At 35.0% G+C, this 24641-nt stretch overlaps 1 protein-coding gene across 4 annotated transcripts in view; it reads left to right on the forward strand.

The window, feature by feature from the left end:
• The window catches only part of LOC118201394 (cGMP-dependent protein kinase, isozyme 1-like), a 259174-nt gene that overhangs the window by 203289 nt on the left and 31244 nt on the right, over positions 1-24641 (forward strand). For 3 of the 4 annotated variants that reach the window (XM_085821964.1, XM_085821965.1, XM_085821966.1), the window contains 2 exons: positions 6319-6385; positions 8788-8946. In XM_085821964.1, coding sequence (XP_085678090.1) covers positions 6319-6385; positions 8788-8946 — 226 coding nt within the window. The remainder of the gene's footprint in view (positions 1-6318; positions 6386-8787; positions 8947-24641) is intronic. The other variant, XM_085821967.1, reaches the window with a different exon arrangement.

Here is a 24641-nt window from a genome sequence, read left to right on the forward strand (position 1 = left end):
TTAACCTTCTCATTTCACCCGTTCAAATACTCTCTTTCACCAACTTAATTTGCATCCTGAACAAGAAATGCGATGGGAAATAAGAGAATTCAGAAAAGATACCAAAATTAAAATAACTGCTTAGTGAACTAAAGGGAACCCTACAAAACAACTTTGTTTTATGGTCTGTTTTTTAAAATAACTGAAAGTAAATTCAGCGGTCAAAAACTCATGATAATGCAAAGTATGTTCACTAATTTAGGTAGAAGTAAAAGTACTTAACTGCACATCTTATTTTGTAACTCATTTAAAAGAAAACATGATAATGATATCTTAGAGCAGTATCATAATTCTAAAAAGAAAAAAAAAAGAAAAGCTCGTAGGAAAGAAAAAAAGACTGTTGAAGAATCAGAAAACAATACTTACGCTTAAGATGACTTCAACCAGGATGTTGCTAAATATTTCTCCATTAAATGATATCTCTTTGGAATGCGTATAGAACATGTATTTCCTGGACATACTGCATAATTTGAATACTGATAGTTTGGAAGAAAGAATCGTAAGTCGGTGAACACTTGACCATAGAATATCCAAGTATTACGAGTATTACTATAACCTGTTAGTGGTGCTGACTTCCTTCGTCACTTTGGGTTATTGTTTGATATCCGTCAAGGATGTTTGGTGGGCACACTTACTACGCCCCAAAGGACTGTGACTGCGAAAGACACAACTCACATCCAGGCAGTGATCGAAGATATCGAATTTCATCAACAGCCAGCCTAATTTCTTGCACTTACGGAAGCTAGCTCAACACTTACGAAAGCTAGTTCGTATTTTTCTTTGCACGTATGCATTAAAGAAATGCCTCTAGCCGCCATACGAAGGCCCTTATAAAGTGATCAGCCAAGGAGGCAAAATCGTCACAATTTCGATACGAGGAAAATCTAAGACTGTAAGCAACGACCGTCAGAAATCGGCCTTATATGACACGAAAAGATGCTGAAGACTAAGTACTTGCAACCACTAAAAACACAGCTTCCCTCGAAATTTCCCCGTCGAACAATGAACAACGAAACGTCGAAACACTGGCAATCGTAACTCGCTCGGACCGACGAGTACGCTTCAGTCCTATGCATACCTAAAATCTCGCTGTCACTAGTGAGGCCTGTATATAGCGATCACCGGATTACATATCGAAAGGGCGTGCCTTGGATGAAGGCAAAGGTCCCTTCTTGGGCTCACCCTCTTCAATATTTACATAAACGACATTCCCACCATACTCAACATCACACTCGCAATGTATGCAGATGATACAGCGATCCTACACAAAGTACATTTGTTAGGCCAGGCTTCCAACGCTTACAAGAACACAGCCAAACACTTGAGACTTTGTTGGAAAAATGGAAGATATTAGTAAATGCAGACAAGACCCAAGCCATCCTGTTCACTGAAAAGAAAAAATTCAAGCAAAATCTAAAATTGTATGGTACATCTATTCCCTGAGGCAATCAGGGGCCTTTTCTCGGGGTGATCCTCATTAATTCTCTCACCCCACACATTACATCTATTATTAAGAAGTTTCGAGCACGTGAAACACAATTTTCCCCCTTAATTGCACGAAACAGCGTTCTATCTATTAACAACGAGCTACTCATTTACAAATCTATCTTGCGTCTAATATTATATTATGCATGCTTTGTATGGGCTTGGTGTTGTCGTACTAATAAAAAGGAACTCCAAACGGCACAGAACTGCGTTCTGCGCCAGATAACAGATTCGCCATGGTAGGTACGTAGCAATAGAATTCACCAAGAAGTGAAAGTCGAACGACTAAGAACCTGTTACTACCGGCTTGCCAAAAACTTCTATGAAAATCAAAAATTTATAGATAATCCTGTTAAAGTCTGGTGCTTGTTAATCCTGTTGAAATCTGGTGAAGGTGTTCAAACTGACCCTCTTTACAATAGATAATCCTGTTATCAAAATCTGTCACTACGACGTCAACAGCCCTCCGAACTGTTACAGACCAATGTCTATTCCTTCCAAACACGAATAATGATTAATTACTTTTGTAATTTTGTCTGCTAATTATGTATATTTCTCTTGTAACATGTATGCTCATATTTCACTTAAAGTCTCTGCATATCTACTTTCAACTCATATGATTATATACTGTAAGTTCACTCATGCCTTAATTTACTGTAAGTCTTGTCTCGTACCACCTTAATTGAAAACACCAAAGTTTTCGCGTCTTACTTGTTAATTATTGTTGCATGTTTTCTGCAATCACACCAGTTTGACGGCTTTCCAGCTCAACAGCTCTGTTACACCTCTTACTCTCAAAGTGCAATTTACTTATTATTTCAACTCACATATTATTTTTGCTAATTTATTTCTTTAAAAATAGTTATTATTTTGGATTAGCTTATGTTTTGGTATTGATTAGGAAAGTGCAACTCTATTCGATTAAGGGTAAGGTCTCGCACCTAAGTACCCTGGCGTATACACCGTTTCTCGGACGACGAAAGAGGAGAGGTAGTCATGCGGCTCAAGCCGGAGAGAAGTGGATGAGCTTCGGAGTTCATCGATTCTTTCGACTAGGCATTTGGATGTACGATGTTCAGAGCTCCTGTTAACTTCGTCTTTGAAAATGCTGTAATTTTTCCCCGCGTGCGTAATCAACTTTTGTAAAATAAATTTTAATGTTAATGCGAATAATGTGGCATTTCAACTTATGATGTTTTACCAATCATTTTGACATGGGCATAGTATAACTTCAGCTGCATTAACAAGTGACAAATATTTGAATAAATCAAATGAAAATCAGTTTTTCGACATTTATTTTCATTTTGATAGTGCAAGCAAAAGCAGTCATAATCAGCATTCAACAAAAGATGAACTTATAATTGCACATTTTGCAGGTAAATGAAACAAGAATTTAAATTTATTGGGTAACTATCCAGGAATAGAGTGACTTTTCCTTATATTACATTGCTTTCTTTAGTGTCGCTGAATGATTTCCTTCGTATGCAACGATTACAAATTGTCTAAAACAAATAGACTTTCAGATGCAATGTTCCAGAAACGTATGAATTTAAAGGCTAATCTGAATCATGATGAAAGAATCAATGTGAAAAATAAGACTGATAGTCAAAAATAAATACTTTTGCAATTTAGATGAATTGATTACCTACCAATGAAAGAAAAAATATAAATACCCAGATTAATAGATAGTATATGCATACACAGATTACATTATATAAATTAATAAACTTTACTTTCGAAATATTACTTGTAAGGTATTTATATAATGTGTAGTTTCCAACTGCAAATGTTTAGAACTTTCTTAGTAAATAATCAACGAATACATTTTAAAACATGATTTCCATTGTTATTTGAATGTAAGTATCAAGATCATGCTAAAGGATTTGTATAATAAAATTTAATACCGTCTTAACACATCTCTATGTTACGGAGTCAAACAAAGCACGCCTCGAGAAAAAAAAGGGAGACATAGCTATATTTCTCATTTTACTCCATCGATCAACTAAATTTAAACTATTTTACTTATGCTTTGACGATATGACTTCGGATATCTGGATGAATTTATGACACATAACATTGCGTTAACATAAATTTTTGACACAAACTGAGAGTAGTCTCTAATAATTTGAAAAGTTTGCACCTCGAAGAAGAGTTTATCATTAAAAACTTTAAAACATTAAAAATGTAAAATCTCATTAAAAATTCAAACGAACTGATTATGCATATATAAATTTAAATAAAATTAAGAGTATATTTAAAACCCACCCCGTATGCAACACGAAATAAACCATATGCAAAAAACAGAAGCACAACGGGAAACCACATGAAAGGGGCAAAACATACCAAAAACCAAAAATTTACACCTTTCGCGGTGTCTTCGTCAGAGGCTCGTGCAACGAAAGAAGTAAATAAATCAGCCTGTTTTTGAATTAACAAAAACATAAATTAAAGTTTAATGTTTAAAATGTAAGGAAAACAATCAAAATAATATGTGTCTTTATCAGTCTAACCTCTACAGGCCGAAGCAAGTAGTGTAAAAAATTGTATATCATAAACAAATTAAAACAAAATAATAAAAGAAACCGGAAATTTTCAGGTTTTAAATTACGTCCAAAGGGTTTTTTTTTAACGTTTTGAGTGTTACATTTATTTATTAAATATCATGTTCTTCGCACTTAAACCATAAAATTTAGTTCAACAGCAATATAGCAAAATAATTTTAGAATCAGCATATCTTTAGAATTTCCGACACACAGTCCCACGAGCTGGAGATAAAAAGGTCCCCCCCCCGTAGAGTGTTGCCATTGCTTGCTTTTAAATCGTTGAGTCTTTTAATCAAAATTTCGTTAAATGTTTTATAAAATAGATAATAAAACAAATTCCAAATTTGGGCTTCCAGATGCCCATATTGGGGTGGAAACATACGTTATTCAAAATTGGATGGCTCTAGGTACCGTTGTTTTATCACAGTGCGAGAAACTAGAAAATATGAAAAAAATAGATACATTTATGCAGATTCTTCATTATTTAATTTCTTTATATATAATACAGGGCGATAATATTTGGTGGCAACAATTTGAAAGGTGAATCGGATATTTATAGCGAACCAACGCAAAATGCCGAAAGGAAAATAATAATCCTTCAGGAACAAAGCACCTTTGGACTAATAAAAAGCTTAAAATATTATTTTGAGTAGACCGAGTACAAAAAGCAAAACATGTAAATACAAGCAATCCAATGCATGAAAAAGTAAGAAAAAGGAACATTTTGAAACCATACAGACCAAATTAATATTTTTAATAAAATTATATCATCAAAAGCATAAACAAACAAAAAAACTTATTTATTTAAATAAATATATTATTTAAATAAATATTTATAAAAAACTTATTTATTAAATGTAATAATAAATATTTTCATTTCAAGTGGACCGAGTCCAAAAAAATATAAAATAGAAGCATTCCAACAATTGAAAAAATAATAGATGAATATTTAATCTCAAAAATATAAAATAAAAATAAAAACAGGAGCTCTTAAAATTTGTAACAATACAGCAATAAAAATTTTGAAATGAAAAAATATATTCGGCATATCCTGTAGCGAAATCTCTCTGTTGAAATTAGCTGGACTGTGAATTTCAAATTGATTATTAATAATAAAAATAATTAGAAAAAAGCATCTATTGTAACATTAAATATGGCGTATTAGAAATAAATAATTTGTGAAAGGAATAAACATCGAATTACCTGGATTATTAATCGTAAAAAAAAAAAAAAATTCAACAATTAACCACCATAAGTTCAAGTGACGCATTAGTTCTCTTCAGTTCGTAAGGTATTCTCTCCCTCCTTACAGCATGTCTTCGTAGTGTAACGGTAGCACACTCAGCACGTATTCGAGAAGTCCAGGTTCGAGTCTCCGCAAGAGCATTGCTCATCTTTCACTTATCCAGCTTCAAAAAAATCTAATACCTGTACAGTGGCGCCCAAACTAAAAGGTGGTGGACGATAATTCGTCACCACCAAGATTTGTCGATTGGGTTCCCTAATCCCTAGTCGCCTTTTAAAAGGGGAAGTATATAAGGTATTTTCTCTCTTCTAGCAGCATGCTTTCGTGGCATTCGAGAGGTCCAGGTTTGAATTCCGGCGAGGGCATTGCTCATCTTTCACTTCTCCTGCTTCAAAAAATCCTAATGGCTCTACAAGTTTACCTAATGGAAGAAGGTTTAGTGTTTAGTACCAAAGTGATTAATTTTTTTATATATTCAGCGATTGAGAAGTTGTAGTACTTAGGGTGAAAATATTTTTGGAAAAGTTAAAAAAAGAATTGTGAAGAAAACGTAAATAAATTAGAAGAAGCTAAATAATTATGATGAATTTAAGGCAGCGTCTAGTATACTGTGAACAGTCTTAGACAATGCAAATGAAGAATTTAGAGAAAAAAACGTTACAAAGTGTAGGTAATCTAAAAAATTAAAAAAGGGCAAAAAATGAACAATTGTATAAAGTATTACAGAATATAGAGCTCACTCAAGCGGCCTTTCTGGAGACTTAAAAACTGAAAAAGGACTATTTTGTTAATAAAAGGAATAGGTAATAATTAGAAAATCTAATCCAAATTAAAACTGATATAAGATTTTTGACAAAAATGCCTAATTAAACTGTGTTAAGAACATCTAAACTAAAAAAATAATTAAGAAAACTTAACCATTCCTTAATTCGCGAACTTCCTTACTTTATGTGCACAACATAGTTGTAAATATACATGTATCTTACTTTTGTACTTTTATTACAGGTGGTTCCAAGGATTTGACTGGGATGGACTAAGAAACAGGACATTAACACCACCGATAGTGCCAAAAGTATGTTTTAATTCAAGCATTTTAAATCTGTATTTCAAATACAAAAACTGGGCTTACATTCCGTGTTACATGTTTCTTGTAAAAAACCTGCTATTATTCGCTATCGTATAGTTTACATTTGCATATTATATACACCAGTGATAGAGAATCTTTGGCATCTAGGATATGTTAGTGTGTCGACGGTGCCACATTAAGACATCCGAAATAATACTTCAGCGTTCAACACTACCCATAAAAACTATTCTCTTTATTTGAGTTTAGATTGGCTTTCGTAGCCTTGTAAATGATAATCATGTTGTAATCTGTCATTTTATAATAGAACACAGATTACTTGAACTCCAGCAATACAAACAATTCCGCGTCTCAGGAGGAGTTCGTCAAGACTTTTAAAAGATTTAATTGTTTGAAATACCTCTTCGTCAGGTACAAGACATGAGGATGGAATGTCGTTTCCGGCCCAAAAACATTTACTTCAGAAGCGACTGGAATCAAAGATACATGAAACTATAACTCAGGCACAGGATGTATTCCTCCTTCTTTTAGAAAAGTGCAGTGAAATACTCTTCTGTTTCGAAATTATAAACCTTCATTTTGTTTGAATATTTCTCGATCCTGTAAAGGGCAACCTGTAAGTGTTTTTCGATTTATCTGATATCTGTGCCTTTGCAATTTATACAGATATCATCAATACACAAAGATCCCGAAACTATAGGAGGAACTTTCTTTGAAACAGAATTCATTTTAAGCTGAACGGTGCAACGCTTAGAACATAGCCTCTTCTTTTTCAGAGACATCTAAAATCACATAGCTAATTTTTACTTGAAAAGTTAGTCCATACCTCTACCTCATTTTGAGAAACTTTATAAATACAAGTGCTTATCTCTGTCTTTAAGATGAATATTTAAGGAGATGAAGATAATGGCTAACATATTCGATCATCTCGTTCAATGAGTAAAACATTTCGTAACGGATCCTATTTTTCAATAAATAAGTACATAAATAATTGCTACTTTAATTTTCTCAAGTGTAATCAACAGTGTTAAATGAGGACTTTTATGAGCTTTTTATACACACAATCTAAAAGTTTTGGCGTAACTATTATGAACAGAATATGAAATGAAAAAACTGAAAGGCCTTATTACATTCTAGAAATTAGGTAATTATAGAAATGTAAATTTTTTTTGAAAAATTACATGAAGCATTCATCACAAATCGTTTAAATTAGTATTCATCCTGTCATTCAAAACTTAATTGAATAATTTATCAGGACTTGTATTTCTCTTGATTTGCTTTGGAAACATGAATGGTCCTGAATAGGAACAGGGAGCTTACTCAAGCTATGTTCAGGAAGGTGTGAAGTAGACAACACAAGCAGGAAGGGTATACGAAACCCTTTATTTTCAATACTTTACAGGTATTTCCGAAACTTCGGAATACAGAGACCAACCACTTGTGGTCTGAACGTAAGAATATAAAAACTACTAACTAAAACTCTAACTAAAAACTAACTTTGAATTAGTATACAAATGCCTAGCACTAAGACTGGCCTTTATTTAAAAAAGGTACGTATGTAGTACGCCGAGCTGCTAAAACTACGATACGTCTGCAATTATCAAGAAGGCTAAACCTCTGGCCTTAAAGCCAACCAGCAACAGAGTGAAAACTCGTAAAACTACAGTGGCAAGCGGCTTGCTTCCTATAACTCCTTCTCTCTCTCTCTCTCTCTTGGCAAAAAACCGCAACTTAAGTACTTGGGCGTTAGCAAGACAATTTGCATAAACAAGTTAAAGCATTTAATTCTGGCCGGAAGTAGAAAATAAGAAGTGATAGTACAGTTTTAAAATAAAATAAACGTTAGTAAAACTTAGGATCCTTACAAATTAACTCGCTCCTGAAATATTAAAAGTAAAAAAGGGATTATTCTGTTTGTTATATTTTTATTGGCCATAAACGTTTATTAATCTTGTAAAAATAAAAGTGCATTAAATGAATGCAGACAATATGGTTTAAGTGCTGAACAATATGGTTTTATGGTTTAATTACAAATGTTTAAAACTCTTTTGTAGGAAATTTCTAGTACATTTTTATCCTTGGAATTAAAATCTTTTAGCATTTTCGTGAGTAGGTGGGGTGGCCACAGCACCACCCCAGACAATATTTAAAAATATTTCATATCTATGAGCATATATCGGCAACATCACATATTACTCTTTTCCCTACTTGTTGCTTATCACGAGGTAGGTAAAAGAAGCAGTTAATTTCCAGGATCAATTATTAAGCAGAAAATTGTTGGAGTGCTATCAACATCCCACCTATACACTTATTTGGCTTCGATATCAGTTTAGATTCAATTGTAAGCCTCTTGTTATATCTGAAAGATTGTTGTTTTTTTCCCTAAAAAGTCTTACGAAAAAGAAAAGGAGCGTCTTCGAAGGCTGTTTCAAGAGGGGAGTACTGAAGAAGAGAGTGAAACATCAAAGGTAACTGACTCAGAAGATGATGCATCTCATGAATACGAAGAAAGCGATCATCAGACAGACAGCGGGGAAACGGATTACGATGTAAGTGGCCTAAAAAATAAACATAGTTTTAAACGCGATAGAACTATAAAATGAGATAGAAGAGACAATTAGGTTCTACAGGATTCAGGACAAGAAAGCATGATTTTGTTATTTACAGGAAGCAAGTAGATTCCCAAATTAGATAAATGATCAAGAGAACGTTCTATCTTATGGATAATGAAACTATAAATCTGATCACTGATATATGAAATATTTATTAAAATAAACGCATAAATAAAAACAAATGTTATGACACGAATCCAAATGAAATTCAGGTGATGCGCTAAAACTCGAGTTACTACATTCAAAGATACATCTTGATAATTTTTTATTTTATGACAAGGTGGTGGCCCTAAGGTGACACTCATTGGTGATACTGTCGATAAACGTTAAAGAAACAGCTGGATAACTATCACCTACTAAAAAGACCTTCAAGTTCGTAGAGAATTATCAAAATTAATACAGTTTGACTTTGGTGACGATCGACAATTTGTATTGCCTAGTGATGTGTGCTTTCAAATAACGTTTTAGGAAATCTGCAAAATAAATGGGTTAAAATTCCAATTATCTACGATTATTTATACTAAAAAAGCTCTTTTCTACCACAAGCCGAAATATTATCACCTACAATTTTCATAAGTTTCTCTTTAGCAGAATAATTATTGAAGGAGAAAGTCTAAGACATTAGGAAATGCAAGGTAAAAAAATGTCCGAACTTTTTTCATAATTAATAAATATGAAATTTAGAAAAGAGAAAATAATTCTATTTTGCATTCTTCTAAGTTTTATGCACTTATAAATAAGAAAATAAAAGGAATGATTATTCTAACAGCAGTCTAACAGCATTGATGTCTGTGATATTAATTTTAACCGCATGAATTATGTGATACTAAAGAGCCAGAAATATTAATTTTCAATACGTTGATTGAATAAAGACACAGTCGATAAACCATATTTTGTATTCTTAGAATGAATATCGGGTATAAATTGCCTTTTTTAGAGTACTGGAATAAATTGAAATAGCATAAATTTTGTATAAAGTGAGTCAAATCTGATTTACGAAGATTAAATTTTTGTAAAAGAATCTGATTATGAGCTCATTTGGTTTTACGTTGATACAATTAGGAGAAATATTGAAAATAAAAAAACACAAGGATTACAGAAATTAAATAAAGACGATCTCAGCATATCAATAATTTGGAACATTATCGGAACAAGGTGCACATGAAAAGCTAATAAATAAAAGTATATGTTCTTTGTAGAAAATGCACTCATTGTCATAAAAATTTGCGCATTAAGATAGATTTTTTAAATTCAAATAGACTTTTACATGTGTGAGTGCAATGTTAGTTTAAGTAAGTCATTACAAAATCAAAGCAAAAGGATCGGTTATTACAGGAAATACTACGATGAATGGAAGTTCTACTACTATGATGACTGCATCTAATCTGAATTTACAGTATGCGATAGGGTCGGACATTAAGGCATGCAAGCACCGTATGGTAGCCTACGTCATATCATTCTACAGATGCTGCAAGCATAGCTCGAGTTAGACTAATCTCCTAGACTACCCAACTTGATATCCTACGTGATCTGAGACGTACTCTATCAATGACAAATCTCAGAATTGAGCTGGCAAAGAGAAAAGTGGTAATATGGCGAAAACATTCTTGTGTGATTCAATATTATCCTATTGAAAGATGCTTTCATGGAACCTTATCTTGAACGGAAACACATGTGGCTGAAGGATACCACGAAAGTACGGCTGATCTGCCTTGGTACTGTGGATCAGTATTAGTGGTGAAGGAGTGTCGTTTGCGATGGCCACCCGTAATATCACACTAGATGCGGGAATGATGTGCTGCTGTAATGCGAAGGCAAGATTAAAAATTTCACTACGGTACCTCCATAAACCTAAACTGAATCTCATTTCATCGTTGAAAACGACCTAGTTCACTGCGGTAGGGGTGCAATCCCGTTGAGCGTTATACTACTCCAAATGGAGTCGACGCTGAGTGGATGTCTTTAGCAGTATACCTAATGGGCGGCGCGGCCAGGTACCTCGGACTGGCATAGGCAGACATAGTGCCAGTGTTGTGATTCCTGCTGCCTGTGTCCGGATGGTGGATAATGACGCAGTTGGAGTTGAGTGTGCGTGTCAAGTAATGCGACATCCTCTCCGTTTTTGATTGGCTAAGGGTATTCTGAGTCTGGACGCCATAGTGGGTGTTTACATATTTTAGATCTTCTGCGAGACTTTGGGTATTCTTTATAGGGTTATTGCATTTCTGCTTTGCAACCATAGTGTATGTTACTTGCAACCATAGTGTATGATACCTTGGGAACCTTAGGATAAATCGAAATCAGACCTTTATAGTCTCCGAGCAATTAATGGTACTCATGCTGAAGTGTATGAATATTGCTGAATGCGTACAGGTTCGTAATGGATTGATTGCAAACGGAACCGTTGAGAGTTTGGTAAAATTTACCTTCACAAAGAAAATAATTTACAGTTTTGGAAATGTTCACAAAAGTACTCATACAGTGCTTCTCAGTATGACAGAGCGTAATCAGTAGTTACCACTTTAAACTACTGAGAAAGTGAAACGTCTCAGTCCAGAGCACGTCTAAAGAGCGAAGATCACATGGAGATCTGTCGTTACTGTGAACTCAACTAAAAGTATCAATTAGTTATGCAGTAAGAGGATTCTTGATAGTACTGTGATTATCTTGAACTTTAATTTGGTGGAGGGATCGAACTCCATCTTTAATTCCGAACAGGGGTATGTGCTCATGGGCATAATGCTGTTTTTTTGTGTTTTATAAATCAAATGAAAAATTGTATTTGCTTAGAAAGTCTAATCCGAGTATGCCAGGGTCTGTAATACTTGCTGCATATGCCATGCGATATAAGGCGGAACTTCCAAACGTAAAAACTGAGAACTGATACTTCTGTAGGCTTATATAGTTCCTTCCCTGGCCGCCGAGAAATTTCTAGTATTTTTCATTTCTCGAAATTACTGGAAGGCATATACGGTTAAAGTTACATATATAAGCGTCGGATACAGTTAAATTTAAGTTTAGGGATCAATTACAGTATCAATTTCAATTATACAGGGAGGGATCCAAAATGTCGTCAAACGATCGCTAAGTTTGGCGACTTCAGTCGATTTTTCGCCAAATTTAGTGACAAAAATTAGTCGCCAAAACAATCGCCAGATTGTCGATATCGCAAATTTAGTGAGATAACCATTTACTTCAATATTAAATGCACTTGGTTCTGTAGGCAGAGCTTTGTACCCCCTGACTTTTCATGTTACATTATACAAAAGATACTACAATTCACGTATAATTTCACTAAAATGATTTACGTGTATACAAAATTCGTAACAATATAAAATTGTTTGAAGAGCTAAATAAAATTCAATCAGTCTTTTTTTTCCTATCTCTTATTATGCATTACTTAAAACATACCTTTATTCGGTGAATAAATTATGGGCACCCTGTATATCGCTTATTCTGATCAACAGTTCGGTTAATATGATCTAACTATTATACAATGATTCTTTTAAAGCAAAGTAAGTTGCTAAATTAAAGGTAAATTCGCTAAATAAGGGTAAAATACGAGTAGATTATATTGTTACGTTTTTCTTACGTTAAGGGTTCGTGGATTTGGATTGAATAACGAGAAAAGCACTTGAAGAAGTATCGAAATACAATTTATTAGCCAGTATTGTTCAGGACAGCTCCAAAATCACGTTTACAGTCGCCGAAGAACTACTAAAACGCTCTGAAACAATCAGCGATACAGCCTTCAAACTATCAGGCTATAACGGTGAAGACAGCTTCATGGCAAATTACCAGAGTACAACTCCCAACTCTCCTCGGTCGTTCTCGGAACTCTACTTACGACTGTCCTCGCTATAACTAGCGATGCACTCGGCGATACACTACAGTACAAATCCCAACTCGGTTCGATCGTTCTCCGAGCTCAACACACTCTAAGATGAAACTCGACGATGCACTAACTCGCAATACACTAAGAGAGTCTCGATACATTCGACCACCAACTCGGCACGAGACTACGAGACGCTCGCTTACTGACTATTAACTGACTCGATTAGGCATTGACTTTATCGATACTTTGATACTGTTGGGTAGGCCTATGTGAGCAGGAACTTTATCCCGCCATTAGAGGCACCCCAGATACCCCGATTAGGGAAAACCTTACATGGGTAACCTCAGATGTGGTCACTGGTATGTGAAATGAATGTGTATAGTACAATGATACTGACCTGAGAGGTATTGTGCGAAGGGAAGCACTATGTAATGTAAGTGGATTGAACTCAATTGACGAAGTTACCAAGATAGTCGCCAAAATAGGTCACCAAGATAGGAGCCGAATCCAGGAGAGACAGGGTGTGATAAATGATTGGCTGGCGTCAATGACGTGGATAGTCCCCCTCACAAGTACTGACCGCCGCTAGTGCTGCTTGAAAAGAGGGAGGAAGTGAAAATTGACATAATTATTAAAATGGGAGATAAAATAGTTAAATGTTATGTGTAAAAATATGTGTTGCATAGGGACGTAGGTTAAAGTCTTCCTCTAGTAGCTCATCTTTGAAGTTATTAGCATAATTATCTGTGTCATTAGCGGTTGCCTTATTAAAGAAATTGTTATTGAGTCGTCCGATGAATGTTTTAATATCCTCAATTTTTAAGTCTTTATGTAGGTCAGAATTTCGTATAAACCATGGTTAATTTTTCTAAGGAAATTGTTCTGTAAGGTTTGTAGTTTGATGAAATCGGTGTTTAAAGCAGTGCACCAGACCGGAAAAACATAAATGAGAACCGGGCGAAGACTGGAGGTGTATATTCGCCGTTTTTCTTGCGAGATCAAGTACATATGTCGAAAGAACGATATTCTGTAGTTTCCTTGACATTCCGGTCGCTTTTCCAATGGCAGCAGAGACGTGCGGATTCCACGTGAAGGTGATATTAAATCTCACACCTAAATATGTCACGTTGGTGACCAACGGCACCTTTTCATTAAATAGTTTTAAGTCGACATCTATATTTTTCTGCGATGGCAACCGATGAGCAGTAATTGGGATTTTGAAGCTTTAATACAAGTTCTCCATTTTCTGCACTAGTGCTCAATTTCATGCATCCTGCCCTGGATTCCAGTGATAGAATGTTTGGGATTGAGTGATGAGGAGAGAATATCGGTGTCGTCCGCATAGCAGGCGGTAATACAGTTATTGTCATCGAACATAGGAAAATCCATTGCATATATTAGGTAAAGTAAAGGCCCTAAATTCAAGCCTTATGGAATTTCCGCTGATGTTTTTCTGCGTGTGGAGTAGTGATTTCCTAGTCTGATGCTGAAGGTGTGATCGTTAATAAAAGTGTTTGTGAGAAGGACGAATTCCGGGGCAACGTCGAGATTGGTGAGTTTGTAAATAAGACCATTATGCCAGACGCGATCAAAAGGCTTTATCGACGCACCATCAGGGTTTAAATAGCTTTTGGCTTGCGTTCGAGAACATTCTGGGCTAAACCAGTAAAAATTTGTTCTAGAAGGTTCTCCATCCGTCTATGGCATATCCCCAATTTTGTCGCCAAATGTGGGCGAATAGGCGATTTCTCGCCAAAAATGGCCATCCTGCTTCCCTTGCCATTCTTTGGCAACCCTAAACCTGTTTTGCAGGTCAGCTATCCTACCGCGGCTGGACAGTTCGTAACAATATGAATTAGCAATTGGCACAGAAATATCGCCAATAAAGGATTAAGTCGCCAAATAGCATGGTTCCGATTTTATTAAACCAAGTTTTATTATAAAATTTATTTAATTATAAAATTAGGCCAAAAAATAACCTTAGTTAGGGTAGATTTTAAATAACTATCGATTTGGGAAGCGATCAGGCACAAGTCTTTCTTCTTCAATGCAAAATGTTTTTCCCTCGAAAAGTTAAATTTCCTGAAAAACATCTACAATAAACTAGGGTTGCTTTTTTGTTTTCTTAATTTAAAATTTTATATTTGCATGTTCTCTTCCAATATGAAATGCTTTCCGAATATTAAGATTACGGGTACAGCATTGGTTAGATTATTTGCAGAAATATTATGAACAGTTCATTAATGAAATTTTGCAATAAAGACATTATAAATGTAGTTTATAAACAAAATTTTTTATTTTCCTAATTAAAATGCTGCGAAAATGCTTATTTATAATTTCCTTGATGTTTTTATATTAAATTACTTAATTTCCATTGTTATTTTGAAGAATATTTTTCGTCATCGTATAATATTATCATTCGGTTAATGTCAAAACAGCTGCTGACTAACGTGAGCACATTTAGCTGTATCTACTGAAGTGCCAAGAGTATTTCCGGGAAATTCTGGTTTAAATTTTAAGGAACTCCGTAAATAGAAATATATTTCTAGGATTAACTTTTAAAATATTGCTCGCATATTTATAAAAAATAATTGGAAAAAAATTAACTAATATTAAAACTTGAATAATCGACTAAAATTTTGCCAAGGTAGTTGCATGGAGCAAAACAAATAGGTGGAATGTTTGAATGAAGAGCATATAAATAGATCGATAGAACAACTAAATATTCTTGCCAACTAAAGCTCATGTAAATTGCTCTGAAGTAACGGAAAGCATGTCTTCTTTGGAATACTTCCAAACGTTTATGTCTCTTGAGTAAGTCAGAGGAGTGGAGTCAGTCATTTCAATTATTAATGAAAAATTAAGTAATCAGCAGCAATCGCTCAAAGTTTCTTCTATAAAATGAGATCAGCTTTTACATCAGGGTTACTAGATAATTCAAATTTAAAAAACAAAAAATTATTTATTTTTATTTCAGTGTGTTTTACGTTAGAGCATCAGGGTTCTTGCGGTTTTACTGGCTGCGCTTTAGGATCTTACTGCGATTTTCTTGAGACATAAATTAAAATTATTTATTCTAAAATCAAAAACACACTTTTCATAAATTTCCTTCAAAATACAAATTATTTTGGTCAGTTTTATAAAAAATATTTGTACTTCCTACATTGAAGATTCATTATTTTTCAGTCATCAATATTGTTATTTGCCTTCAAAATAATAATTGTCCAACTCGCTTGGCCAAAGCTCGAAATTTACAATTTATAATTACTACATACTTTGGGGGCCAGCTCGAAGTTTGGCTAAGGGAAACTGTCCACAGCTAGAAATTACCTTTATTTCGTTTTGACTGATGTCTTTGAAACTGACTTTATCGGCGGATGTAAAAAGTATAACTGTTAAAAACTACATTTTACCTTTAATATCATCTAGGAATCGCTCTGAAGATTTGCTTGCGCAGTAAAAATGAAATAAAATTACTCAAACTCAGAATCTCTACTAAACAACTAAACTACTTGAAGGTATAAAAGATCGCATAAACAGGTGAACACCGTGATATGCTATTTATTTTTACGTCTTTGCAATAGAAGAAAGATATATTTCCTGTTTCATGATATCGCTGGTATAAATGACATTTTATCATTAGTATTTAAATCGGGAATGTCAATAAAATTTTCTCAGTTGCACGGAAGGCGGAGGAAAATAAATATAAGCGAATAAAACATATAATTATAACGATTTTCTCAAAGGTGTTCAAATTCCATTATTCACATATCATAATTATATACATTACGAAATGCAAGTCATTATACTGTCAAATTACAAAGAACAAATCATAGTTTCATCATTACATCTTTCAGAAAATACTTGTAACTAAACGTTTTATTTTGTGGCTCACATTGTTTCAAAATATTCTAAGATCTATAAATCGACATCAATCACTTTAAAATGTAACTTTTAATATGTACAATATTTACAGATCATTGATCAAAATATGGTGGTTCAGTTGACAAACAAATCTATATGCTTTCATAATCGAAATCAAATAGGAACCGAAGTGTTCCTAATCAAATAGTGTGCGAACCATCAGACATCCATCTATCGAGCTGCTGGTGGAGAGGCTATGGAAATTCAGAAGGCACGTCGCGTCGCGTTAACACGCAACGCTAGCGCCATCTATCAATTAATCAAAATAATTTCCACACACATAAATGTACAATGATTCTGACTAAATACTAACGATAAAAAATGATAGTGATAATCATCAAATGTACTGTTTAACAGATACATCATGAAATAATAAATATGTCTTTCTTGACTCGCAAGAAAAACATATTACAAGTTAAAAACATATCACAATCTTAAGGTCATCAGTTGTTTATCTTTAATATGTGGTTCTTATATCTCAAAAAACACATCTTTATAGCGCACATAGATATTGCTAATTATGTACTAATGATGATACTGTTGATAAAACCTAGCTTTCAACCGTTGTTTCTTTAAATAATAAAAATACCTTTCTTTCGCCAAGGAAGACAATTTTGTAAAAAATAATTAGAAGCATAGTAAAGATAATTACTGGACAATTTTTCTAGGCTAAACCTAGAACTAAATTCCCAAACACAAAATAAGGATAAACTATCGAGCTGCATCCAAAGCAAAATTTACACTGGTGTGCAAAAGTTAAGCAACAATGTAAATTTTAATCAGATAGCCATGAAATTGTAGAGAAGGGGTTCTTGCGTTGAGTACAATGAATACACAATTCAGTACAAAGGTCCTGCGTATGCAAATGTCAAGAATAAAAGGTCACAGGCTACGTGAGCGTACGCAAAAAGCGTACGGTCGGCGCGCTCAACTCGAGATTACAATAAAAGGAAGGATGGAGATGCAATTAAAGACATTCACTGCAAGTACAGAAAGGCTCTTTCGTGAAATATGGCTAGAAGAAATTATCTTTATGACTTCACACGTGGAAGAATGATCGAAAATCTGGAGTAGGGGCGAAGTGTGACCAGTATAGCTGAAGAGTTCGGAATCAACAAAAGTGGCGTTTCGAGCGTTTAGAAAAGCCTTTCATACCATAGGTACAGTTGTTAGAAAGGTTGGTGGCGGCTGTCCCAGGAAAACAACTGCAGCAAATAACCGATATATAGTCTTGCAGACGAAAAGAGTTCGAAACCAGTCAGCAAGCGCCACAGCTCAACAACTGTGAACAGCAACGGGCGACAAATGTCGTGGTTTACTGTGTCCAAACACCTTCACAAAGGTGGACTATGCGCCTGTCGTCCTGAATGCTGCATCCCTTTGAAAGTTGGCCATCGGCATCACCGTTTATAGTGGTGCAAGGAGCGCAAAAACTGGGCATCTCATTAGTAGATTCGTATCCTCCTTACGGATGAGAATCATTTTAGTGCCACAAGCGATTCTCAACACAAATTGATTTGGAGAGAGGTCGGGACACGGTTTAATCTCAGTAACATTACGGAAAGAGACCGTTACAGTGTCCTGAAGATCTCGCCTGGAGAGGCATTATGCTGAACGGGCAGAGGGAGCTCCACGTTTTCGACAGAAGTTCTGTAACCGCAGATCGCTATCATCAGGAGGTGATCCTTCCCCATGTGCGTCTGTTCCGAGGTGCCATTGGAGCAGACTTCGTTTTTATGGATGATAATGCACGGCCATATCGGACTCTTGCTGTTCAGAAGCTACTGAAAAGTGAAGATATCACTCGAATGCATTGGCCAGCGTGCTCCCTTGATTTAAACCCCATAGAACATGTGTGTGATGCTTTGGGGAGACGCTTGTGACACGATTATATCTTCCGGGGAACACCCAATAACTGAAACAGATGCTGATTAAGGAATGGGCACTCTTACCTCAAGATCTTTTGGAAAATCTGGTGCTGAGTATGGAGAGACCGTTCGAAGCAACCATTGCAGTAAGGGGAGGGCATATCCCATACTAAGGAACACCTGCTTGTTGTTCTTCCTCTTGTACAGACAATCATGTGTAACGATAGAATGAGTTCAACAAAGCCTGTTTTTGTTTGATTCCATACTGTATGCATTGTATTCAATTTTAGAGCAATTATGCTTTCGTCATCGTTTAAATACAAAATGCTGTCTCTTAATTTTGAATTTCATGTCTCTCAGATCATTTCTCGTGGAATTATGCCAAAAAGAACACTTGTTGCTTAAGTTTTGCACACCAGTGTATATATTCCGTGTACACCTGAAAAGAAAATGCATAACAACATTTCAATATGGATGAAATCAATTCTATATCTTTTAATAATATTATTATTAAATTATATAAATTGCATCAAGGTGGTTACGTTAATACATAAGTACCGTATTTATTATGTTCAGAAAAAAATTACCGCAGTTGAAATGAGCTAATGACAAGATTACGCTTCTTTGCTGGATATGTTACCGACGAAGTTTGAAATCTGGCATTCTATAAAATGCTTAGGCATTGTATATGATGCCTAAAAGTAGCTGGCAATGTATGAAACGATTCATATTTCATACATTTTCTAGGCAATCTATAGAATGTCAAATGACAAACCGGCAAGTATGAAATACATTTCCGATTCGTTTCAAAGAACTGAAATTACTTATCAGAAGTTATTAATGTTGTTATAAAGCCAAAATGACTACTAAGAACGAACCACTGGACTACTGGCTGACTCGCTAGGATATGATGTTAGTGGAAAACAAAAGTACATTCATTTATCCTATCAAAGAAAGCGTCAGTACTAATCAGATTACGTCACGGACGCTGAAATATTTCCCGTTCTTCATGAAAACTCATTTGAGTGCTGGACACGGACGAGGTGACAGAATGTTGAAAGAACGTTCAACCAAATACAAAAACGTTATATGTAATATATTGAACTGTACAACTACCTTTGTGAGCCCTGCCAGAAAAAAAAAAGGTATTAAAAAAACATTGTTTGTGAAACTTATGGCTGTTTCTTGATTTAATTTCCGTTGCAAGGTCGATTTTATTGATTTCTAGTCTCAGCCAGATAGAAAACGCAAATTTATTATGTTGTATCAAGATCATCTCAGTATTTTTTGCAGTTTTTTAATGGCACTCTGTCATTTATTTTTCAAAATAATATTTGTATTTTTGAGGAATGAACGTCTTTTAAATAATAATCTTATCATAACCTTTTTTACATACTTTGCCTAAAGAGCATCTCTCATTCTATAGAATGTCTAAGTATTATATACGATGCCTAAGAAAAGTGTGTAATAATTCTCATATTTTGTTTACTTTGCCTAAAAACATCCAGTACTATATATAATGCCTAAGCATTCTATAGAATGCCGTCGTTGCGAACTTTGCCGGTAGCAGATATATCAAGTTAGTGCATATATCCTTCCAGAAAAAAATTTTTTGAGAGTGTTGTCCTATAAAGGAAAAAGGTCCTCTTTACTTAAAGCTAAACCAGTTTTTACAATTTTAATTTTAAAAAACAAACGATTATTCTGTACGTAGATACGCAGTATGCAGCTTTATCGTGCATGCATCACTACCGAATCATGAGTCACAATTTAGATTTTAGAGTCACAATCTGTTAGTTACTTAACTCTTTCATGCTCATGAAAATTACATATGAATTAAATGTATTACAAATTGTACCAATAAACTTATCTTCCGGCCAAATCTCGAACTTGACCATTTCGCAAAATGCCCAGCTGATGTGGGCTAACCTAGCTAATGCCCAACTAACAAATTTTGTAAAAAATTGTTTACCGAATGTTTTTCTATAACGAAAATCATCCACAGAAACTTTATGTTGACAGTTTTATTTTACGGATAAAAGTGTTTTAAAAGTAACTATAGTTGAAACGAAGCCATAAAACACAAAAAAAAAATTGCATTAAGCATTAAATTTAACAAAAATTGTTTCAATAATTTCAACTACACCGCCTGCTTTGGCTACTGTCAAAACGAGGAGCCTGCAATTTGTCACAACATTCGGGAAAAGGAAAAAAAAGAAATTTTGAAATGTTTTCAATATAAGGACGCTATCTTACATTAAAAAGAAACAAAGTATATTCAATCTATCGATGAAAAATGGAACCAGAGACTCCCGCTTTCCCCCCCCCAAAGGCCAAGAATTAACTTTTCTCTTATTGGAAAGCAGGAAATTATACATCTGAATGTAAAACCATTCCTTAAGAATTTTACACATTTTAACAGAAAATAATTACATCTGAATTTGCATTTCAGTAAAACCTGTATTTAACAAAACCACAGAATGCCAGAACCACAGAATGAATTATGTTGTGATAAGGTCGCATAAAGTAAGAAGAAACTGAAGATTAATATAGGTAAGCATGTCTCGAGAGCATAAGATGACTATTATTATTATTTAACTTCCGAATACGTTTTCAATAGTTGTTAAGATGAATTAATTGTTTTAAAAATAATATTAATATGTTGGCATTGTCTCAAACGCAGGCTCTAGAACCACGTATTGCTCTCGCACGTAAAACGTAGAGCTATTTGAATTTACTAATTCAGAAGTCAAACAACAAAAATCAGCGTTATACCTACAAAATTAGAATACCTACAAAATTAGAAAGAATAAGAGGCAAGAATTTGGGCTGCGGCTGAGCAGAAAAAAGCAGAAGAAATAGCCGAACAAGAGAGAGCAGAACGGGAACGTGAACAAGAGAGAGCAGAGTGGGAACGTGAACAAGAGAGAGCGGACCGGGAACGCGAGCGAGTTTTTGAATTGGAAAAGTTAAAATTGATGAATGTGTTTGAGACTAATAGCTTAGCTTCAACGGTTCCGACAAATAAACAATCTAGAGAAAAAAGGGTTAATGTGAAATATATAGTACCGCGTTTTGAACCTAGTAATATAGATATTTCATTATTCTTTATGCTATTTGAGAAACAAGCTCAAAAAGAGAAGGTTAAGGAGATTAATTGGTCTCTCAATTAATTCCTTTATTACCACACGATGTAGCCTAGTTAATACTGAAAGAACCAGCGGATAAAGGGGATGATTATCAGCATGTAAAGAAATTACTCATGCACAGATTCAAGCTTAGTTGTGCTTGCTGATTTTTGTTGTTTGACTTCTGAATTAGTATTTATTCCGCGTGTTATTGTGTCTTAACTATTTGAATTTGTTTGAAAAAAAAAGGAAGATATAGGTTTTTCTCTTGTTGATTGTATGTAGCCTTTTATTTTGGGCGTTCAAAAAATTTCCATGCGGTGTTCCATCATTAGAGTTTTCATTGGAGTTCAACACCACACCGTTGACGCATTAACACCACATAACAGCAGTAAATATTAAAATTGGTGGCAGCAATTAGAGATTGTTCCTTAGAGTAAATTTAAAAACGGGCGTTTCCGCCTGTGAATTTGGGTTAACATCGTGCGTTGTTTTTCGTACATCTCGTCGTGTGAGTGTTCCGGATCGTCGAATGGAAGTTCCAGAAAAGGCAGTATTGTGAAGGATTTTATGTGAGCAGTCAAGAATTTCTTCTCTGCACAAGAACGATCTAATTTTTGGTGCAAGGACAGTTCGCGTGGTGAAGCCTTTTCAGAAAGTGACAGTGTGTCAGAAGGGAACGCCGGAGGAAGCGGGATCTAGTGCCGCAAAATAGTGAAATTTCCCGGAAGAGTATCCAAGTTAGTGCTAGGAGAGTCATCTAAGACGTCTTCAAATTGGTGAGTACCATTTTTGTGATTTTGGAGAAGTTATGCCAGTTATTCGAGACTAGGTTTGTTTGGGATATAGCTCTGTTATTGGGGTAGGTTATTTTTCTTTAATTTTCCAAAATGGGTGAGTTTATGAGGACATTTACTAAAGCTCAGCTATTGGAAGCGGAAGAGTTTGATACAAATGTGTCTCAGGCAAATAGGGTAAGAGAAATTAGGTAGGCTATTCTAAACGCCGAGGACTATGAAGGTAGAAGCGGCGAAAGAATAAGAGGCAAGAATTTGGGCTGCGGCTGAGCAGAAAAAAGCAGAAGAAATAGCCGAACAAGAGAGAGCAGAACGGGAACGTGAACAAGAGAGAGCAGAGCGGGAACATGAACAAGAGAGAGCGGAACGGGAACGGGAGCGAGTTTTTGAATTGGAAAAGTTAAAATTGATGAATGTGTTCAAGACTAATAGCTTAGCTTCAACGGTTCCGACAAATAAACAATCTAGAGAAAAAAGGGTTAATGTGAAATATATAGTACCGCGTTTTGAACCTAGTAATATAGATATTTCATTATTCTTTATGCTATTTGAGAAACAAGCTCAAAAAGAGAAGGTTAAGGAGATTAATTGGTCTCTCAATTAATTCCTTTATTACCACACGATGTAGCCTAGTTAATACTGAAAGAACCAGCGGATAAAGGGGATGATTATCAGCATTTAAGAAATTACTCATGCACAGATTCAAGCTTAGTTGTGCTTGCTGATTTTTGTTGTTTGACTTCTGAATTAGTATTTATTCGGCGTGTTATTGTGTCTTAACTATTTGAATTTGTTTGAAAAAAAAAGGAAGATATAGGTTTTTCTCTTGTTGATTGTATGTAGCCTTTTATTTTGGGCGTTCAAAAAATTTCCATGCGGTGTTCCATCATTAGAGTTTTCATTGGAGTTCAACACCACACCGTTGACGCATTAACACCACATAACAGCAGTAAATATTAAAATTGGTGGCAGCAATTAGAGATTGTTCCTTAGAGTAAATTTAAAAACGGGCATTTCCGCCTGTGAATTTGAGTTAACATCGTGCGTTGTTTTTCGTACATCTCGTCGTGTGAGTGTTCCGGATCGTCGAATGGAAGTTCCAGAAAAGGCAGTATTGTAAAGGATTTTATGTGAGCAGTCAAGAATTTCTTCTCTGCACAAGAACGATCTAATTTTTGGTGCAAGGACAGTTCGCGTGGTGAAGCCTTTTCAGAAAGTGACAGTGTGTCAGAAGGGAACGCCGGAGGAAGCGGGATCTAGTGCCGCAAAATAGTGAAATTTCCCGGAAGAGTATCCAAGTTAGTGCTAGGAGAGTCATCTAAGGCGTCTTCAAATTGGTGAGTACCATTTTTGTGATTTTGGAGAAGTTATGCCAGTTATTCGAGACTAGGTTTGTTTGGGATATAGCTCTGTTATTGGGGTAGGTTATTTTTCTTTAATTTTCCAAAATGGGTGAGTTTATGAGGACATTTACTAAAGCTCAGCTATTGGAAGCGGAAGAGTTTGATACAAATGTGTCTCAGGCAAATAGGGTAAGAGAAATTAGGTAGGCTATTCTAAACGCCGAGGACTATGAAGGTAGAAGCGGCGAAAGAATAAGAGGCAAGAATTTGGGCTGCGGCTGAGCAGAAAAAAGCAGAAGAAATAGCCGAACAAGAGAGAGCAGAACGGGAACGTGAACAAGAGAGAGCAGAGCGGGAATGTGAACAAGAGAGAGCGGAACGGGAACGGGAGCGAGTTTTTGAATTGGAAAAGTTAAAATTGATGAATGTGTTCAAGACTAATAGCTTAGCTTCAACGGTTCCGACAAATAAACAATCTAGAGAAAAAAGGGTTAATGTGAAATATACAGTACCGCGTTTTGAACCTAGTAATATAGATATTTCATTATTCTTTATGCTATTTGAGAAACAAGCTCAAAAAGAGAAGGTTAAGGAGATTAATTGGTCTCTCAATTAATTCCTTTATTACCACACGATGTAGCCTAGTTAATACTGAAAGAACCAGCGGATAAAGGGGATGATTATCAGCATGTTAAGAAATTACTCATGCACAGATTCAAGCTTAGTTGTGCTTGCTG

The sequence above is a fragment of the Stegodyphus dumicola genome, chromosome 8 (genome assembly GCF_044657685.1).
Source record: "Stegodyphus dumicola isolate Sdum_Otavi_A_Nest chromosome 8, ASM4465768v1".
NCBI lineage: Eukaryota > Metazoa > Arthropoda > Arachnida > Araneae > Eresidae > Stegodyphus > Stegodyphus dumicola.